General features: G+C 39.0%; 1 protein-coding gene across 1 annotated transcript in view; it reads left to right on the top strand.

Annotated features, from left to right (window-relative positions):
* The first annotated feature begins 458 nt into the window (after positions 1 to 458).
* The window catches only part of LOC122081465 (polyadenylation and cleavage factor homolog 4-like), a 19,603-nt gene continuing 14,506 nt past the window's right edge, over positions 459 to 5,555 (top strand). Inside the window, exons 1-3 of the mRNA XM_042648611.1 lie at positions 459 to 1,369; positions 3,814 to 3,915; positions 4,930 to 5,190. Of these exons, the coding sequence (XP_042504545.1) occupies positions 962 to 1,369; positions 3,814 to 3,915; positions 4,930 to 5,190 (771 nt within the window). The 5' untranslated portion in view covers positions 459 to 961. The remainder of the gene's footprint in view (positions 1,370 to 3,813; positions 3,916 to 4,929; positions 5,191 to 5,555) is intronic.

Raw genomic sequence — 5,555 nt, 5'->3', positions numbered from 1 at the left:
ATATAATCATAAACTTTCAGAGGATTGAAATGGGGAAAAAAATAGCACACAAGACCTCATACCTTCGCATCGATGGAGAGTATTGACTTCATCAGAAAATATTCTTCACTTCGCCGGAAGCAAGAGCACCTCTCCTTCGCTGGAGAAGGTAACAGTTCAGTTGGAGGTGGGATTTGGGGATTTTGTTTAGGTTCAAAGGTGTTAAAAGGGTATAATAGGTAGGAAGGGTAGTTAGGTCTTTTTCTATTTCAAAACTAACACTAATGAAACGGTGTTAATTTCTTGGGTTTAAATGTGAAAATGAAACTACAAGGGGTGTGATTTAACTGGGGCAAAGGCAAGGGATGGTAAATGTAAATTTCGAAAATATATTTTATTTTAAAATAAAATATATATGGTAAATCATACCATCCATGACGGTGTCTAATTAGAAGTTAGAAATAAACCGAAAGTAAAACCAAAACTGTAACCGACCATTTGACACCCTTGGATGTGCAGAGAGAGTTTAGAAGAAAACTCGTTTCGCTCGCGTGGCACTCCGCCGCCTGATTCTCTATCTCCTTCGTTCTCCTCTCAGATTCAAAGATATGCATGTATTGGAGCCAACGAGCTTCGTCCACACAGAAGCTCTCCCTCTTCTTCTTCTCTCCTTGTCTGCTCCTTTCGAATCAAATGCCCCTCCTCTGTACTCCCAAATTTCGGAGCATAACAACTCTTCTATGGAGTCGTCATCGCTCCTGTGTCGATACCCATGTTTATGAACTCTATTTAAATCTACTGTTATCTGATATTCCAGGCTTTCTGATTCCTGAAATCCGTTCTCGATCGGCTCTAGATTAAAGAAAGTTTCAATTTTTTTTTTTTACTTCCTTTTTTTATAAATCTGTGTGCGTTTCAAAAGTTAGGATTAGGGTTTTTGACAATTTTCTTTGGTCTTTTCTTATTTGGGGTTGTTTTTGAGATGGAAATGGAGAGTTCTCGTAGATCCATTGATAGGTCGAGAGAACCAGGTTTTAAGAAACCTAGGTTGTCTGAAGAGGTCGAACGAGATCGTGGTTTGAAGGGCGTTGTCGATCGTGATCGATCATTTCAGCAGAGGGTTTCTACCGTTGGAAGCGGCCCCGGAGCTGGGTCCTTACTATCGAGGTTTAGAACGAACGAGAAGGACGGGAATGCGGAGAGAGATGAGTCTGTTCGAGGAGTTTATCCGCAACGGCAGCATCAAGAGCTTGTCAGTCAGTATAAGACGGCTCTTGCAGAACTGACCTTCAATTCCAAGCCTATCATCACTAACCTGACTATTATCGCGGGGGAGAACGTCCATGCTGCCAAGGGAATCGCAGCCACTATCTGCGCGAATATTATTGAGGTGAACTGGTTTATGATATTCTTGCTTACTGTTACGACTGTAACTGTTTCTTTGTTGAATATGAAATTGTTTTCTGGTTCTGGTGCACGGCGATGTTTGAGTTGTAACAAAAAATATTGAAAAAGAAAAAAGAAAAAAGAAAAAAAAAACCCTTTTACAGAATAGTCACCTGATATGTGCCTTTACTTAGTTTTGTGCTATAAGTAGTTTGTAACTAGGGTTCAAAGTAATGGATCAATGCAGTTAAAACTAATTGCAGTCGATTGGGGTGAGGATCAACTCAAGAATCTGCTAGTCATGACACAGGAATGTTAATTTTTTTTTTTTTTTTGGATGGTGTTCCTTTTTCTTCCGTTTGGCAAGGTTTGGTCTACCTAATTTGTTGCTTTGTTCAGTACCCATTGCTGAACCCAATGTGGTCTGCAACAAGACCCTGTCTCTGGTATTGATGTGATTTGCAACGCCTTAGGATTAGAACTTATTTAAGTAACTGAATGAGCTATGAGATGCTTTACTGGATTCTACATTTTGAAGCTGCCATATCGATAAATAACATCAACACAGGGAAGCTAACCTTTTATCTGATGGCATGATTCCGTCAGCTTTAGTTCTCATGGTGACTTAACTTTCTCGTTGTCTGCTTATTGCTGCCTTGGCACTGCATGCTCCATAAAATAACGGGTGAATAAGGGTTTCTGTTCTGGTTGCTGTGAATGAAATTGACTAGACCTCACTTATGTTTTCAATTGAATTTTTGGGCTAATTGGACTGTGATTCATTGGTTGGACGGTGTGACTTTGGGCATGTTACGGTCTTACCATTCTTGTGGCTTTACTTTAGTTTTTATGTTTCATGAAAGGGATAAGTCCTCTAAGAATGATCCAACCAATGTTTACTGCAAAATGTTGGTAGCACTTTCACTTTCAAGTGTTATCTGCCTTCATTGGTTGGCAGATCCTCTCTCATTTTTGTTCATTCTTTACTTAATAGGACAGATTACACATTTAAGTTGGGGTTCTTTCTAGAGCTCCCATTATTTACTTCCACAGGAAATTTGTATTCCTATCAACTAGGTATTTGGGTCCCCTTTTTTGGTTGCCTTGTGGGTTCACTTCTTAGTTTTTTGTTGAGGAATTATCACGTTAAGAGCTTGTAACTTTCAAGACTTTTATCACTCCAAAAGCTGGGACTATGTATTTCCAAGGGAAGCCCTTTTACTAGGATTTTAATTGGACTTGTTCAGCTGTCCAACGGTATATATGATAGCGTTATTCGCATGGCGACCTTTAACTTTGAAGTCTTTTCCAATATCCAATCTTATAGTGTACTTATGAATAGTCAGGATGTAAAACTTGCCTTGTTTGCGATGCACGTTAATGTACTCATGGTGTAACATGAATTTGATTCACAAGCATACATTTGATAGTGCTGCAACATTCGATTTCCTCTTGCATTGGGTGCTTCATGTAATTTAATAATGATTCTTGCTTGCTGCCAACTTTTATTTGGAACCTTGCTGTGGAATTTGTCATTACCAAGTGGGACAGAGAATTCCCTATCTATTGATCAAAACAGAAATTAGTCGGACTTGGATTGATTGCGTCACCAGATCTAGAAAATTTAGAAAATTGAGCCAATTCTCTCCCATTTTTTCCCCAAGACTATGGAGTTGAATATATTTTTCTCTTGGCTGAAAGTTTATTTTTTTTTATATATCAAACTTTCTTAAAGGCAGAAGTTTTATATGCTTCATTCTGCTGAAAAATGATCTTTATTTATCTTATAATAAATTGAATTTTGATTTTGTTTGTTTCAAGAATTTCTCTGCCAAGCTTCTTTAAAGTGTTTTTGTATCTCCAGGTCCGACCAATGTTAAATAGTTGAGGTAATATCTTTCCTGGTCCTACAGGCAAGGGTGATTTTAGGAAACTGTAATATCGGGTTAGCCTTGGAGGCATACTAACATGATGTCATTATGTTTTGGTCTACTTTCTTCCCCATTTTGTAAGGAGAGTAAACTAATTCCTGATTATATCCCAATGAAATGAGCTTAAAATTGAAATTAATACTATATTTCTCCTTGTTGCTAGAACTTCTTGCAGTAATTTTGTGGATGCATATCTGTTACTCTGTCAAAAATAAAATCTTTAATAATAGGTTCCCTATACAAGTGATACTTATGCATATGTGTCAATGAATGGATTCCATAGTTCTCATTGTCTGGGAAAAAGTGTCGTGCCATACTTGGCTCAATTATTTTTTTGATTGGCTTGTGCTAAGATGCTGGTAGACTAAGGATGACTAAATGCTATATTTTCTGTTTCTTAAGATCATTGCTTTCTGATGCTGCCATGAAATCCATCTTTATGAATATTTTGCCATATTATTTGGTTTGAGTATTTTGCTGATCTTCTATCTTATCTAATTATACAAATAATTTGCAGGTACCCAGTGAGCAAAAGCTGCCATCTCTTTACCTTTTAGATAGTATCGTAAAGAACATTGGGAGAGATTACATCAAATACTTCGCTGCCAAACTACCTGAGGTTAGATTCTTAGGTCTGTTTGTTGATCATCGTAGTTAGATGAATAATTCCCGTGTTAGATTCTTGAGTCTATTTGTCAATTTTCATAGTTTGTTGAATAATTCCATTATTGGTGAAATGCAATTTTATGTGTTTTCTGGATTATATGGGTATAATATTCTTACTAATAAAGAGCCAAGAATTTATACTTCTCGTCTACCTGATATATTGTGTGACAACCCAAGAATACAGCAAGTACCAGGCCCTCTTGGGAGATCGGTGAAGTGTCCCCACCAAGAATACGGCAAGTACTAGGGGGTTTGGGAGATCGGTAAGGGTGTGCAAACTTTAGTCCCACATCGCCCAAAGAGAGAACACTTGGCTAGTTAATAGCCTCTATCCTCCTTAACATGGCACAACACGTTTTAAAGCCTTGAGGCCCATGGGCCAAAGAGGATAATATTGTGCAAGGTTAATGGGGCTGGGGTGTTTACAAATGGTATCAGAGTAGATCCCGATAGTGTGTGGGGTCACAGCGGGGACGTTGTGCCGAAAGGGGGGAAGTGTGATGACACAAGAATACGACAAGTATTAGACCCGCCTAGAAGATCGATGAGGTGTCCCCACTAAGAACATGGCAAGTACTAGGGGGTTTGGGAAATCGGTGAGGGTGTGCAAACTTTAGTCTCACATCACTTAGGGAGAGAACATTGAGCTAGTTAATAATCTCTAGCCTCCTTAACATGGCACAATTCGTTTTAAAGTCTTGAGGCCCATGGGCCAAAGAAGACAATATTATGCAAGGTTAATGGGGTTGGGGCGTTACATATTGAATTGTTAACAGAAGACAGTTTTTATTCTATACCATCGCTAGAAATTTTTGAAGTGGTCTTCTAACTTTGTGCTGTTTCTTAAATGTAAATTGAAGTGGTTTTCTAACTTTGTGCTGTTTCTTAATCATGTAAATTGCTCCTATATGCCAGTCCATTGTCACAAGATTCACAACTAATTGACATTCTTTTGATTATATTCTAGGTGTTCTGCAAGGCCTATAAACAGGTTGATTCTTCAATTCATTCTGGTATGCGGCATCTTTTTGGGACTTGGAAAGGTGTATTTCCCCCTGTCACTCTTCAGATAATAGAGAAAGAACTTGGATTCTCCCCTGCCATGAATGGTTCATCTTCTGGTGCTCCAGTATCCAGGCCTGATTCACAATCACAACGCCCACCACATAGCATTCACGTGAATCCTAAGTATTTAGAGGCAAGGCAGCGCCTTCAACAGTCAAACAGGGTGAGCTGTATAACTTTTAGATCCGCAAATGGGCAATCATGTTTCTTTTCCTAAGTGTATATTCTCAATGCATATCCTTTTGTGTTCTGATTGGTTTCTGTATATTATTTGCTGGAAGCCTTACTGCCATATCCAGGTTCATAAACTTGCAGTTGGGCCTCAAATCAGTATTCCATTTGTTCCTCAGGATTGGCGTTATGGTATGACTGTTATTCAGTTGCATTATTCTCAGGTTTTGTGGGCTATGCGGTTTTATGAAGCATAATTGTCGATGGTGGCTTTGACTGAATTGGCGCCTTGGTCGCCTAGGCAGTGCCTTGGCGCGTTGCTGGTGTCGCCTTAATTTCCCTCCCCCCCCCCCCCCC

The sequence above is a fragment of the Macadamia integrifolia genome, chromosome 6 (assembly GCF_013358625.1).
Source record: "Macadamia integrifolia cultivar HAES 741 chromosome 6, SCU_Mint_v3, whole genome shotgun sequence".
NCBI classification, from domain to species: domain Eukaryota; kingdom Viridiplantae; phylum Streptophyta; class Magnoliopsida; order Proteales; family Proteaceae; genus Macadamia; species Macadamia integrifolia.
The sequence above is the reverse complement of the archived record's forward strand: the minus strand, read 5'-3'. Positions and strand labels throughout refer to the sequence as shown.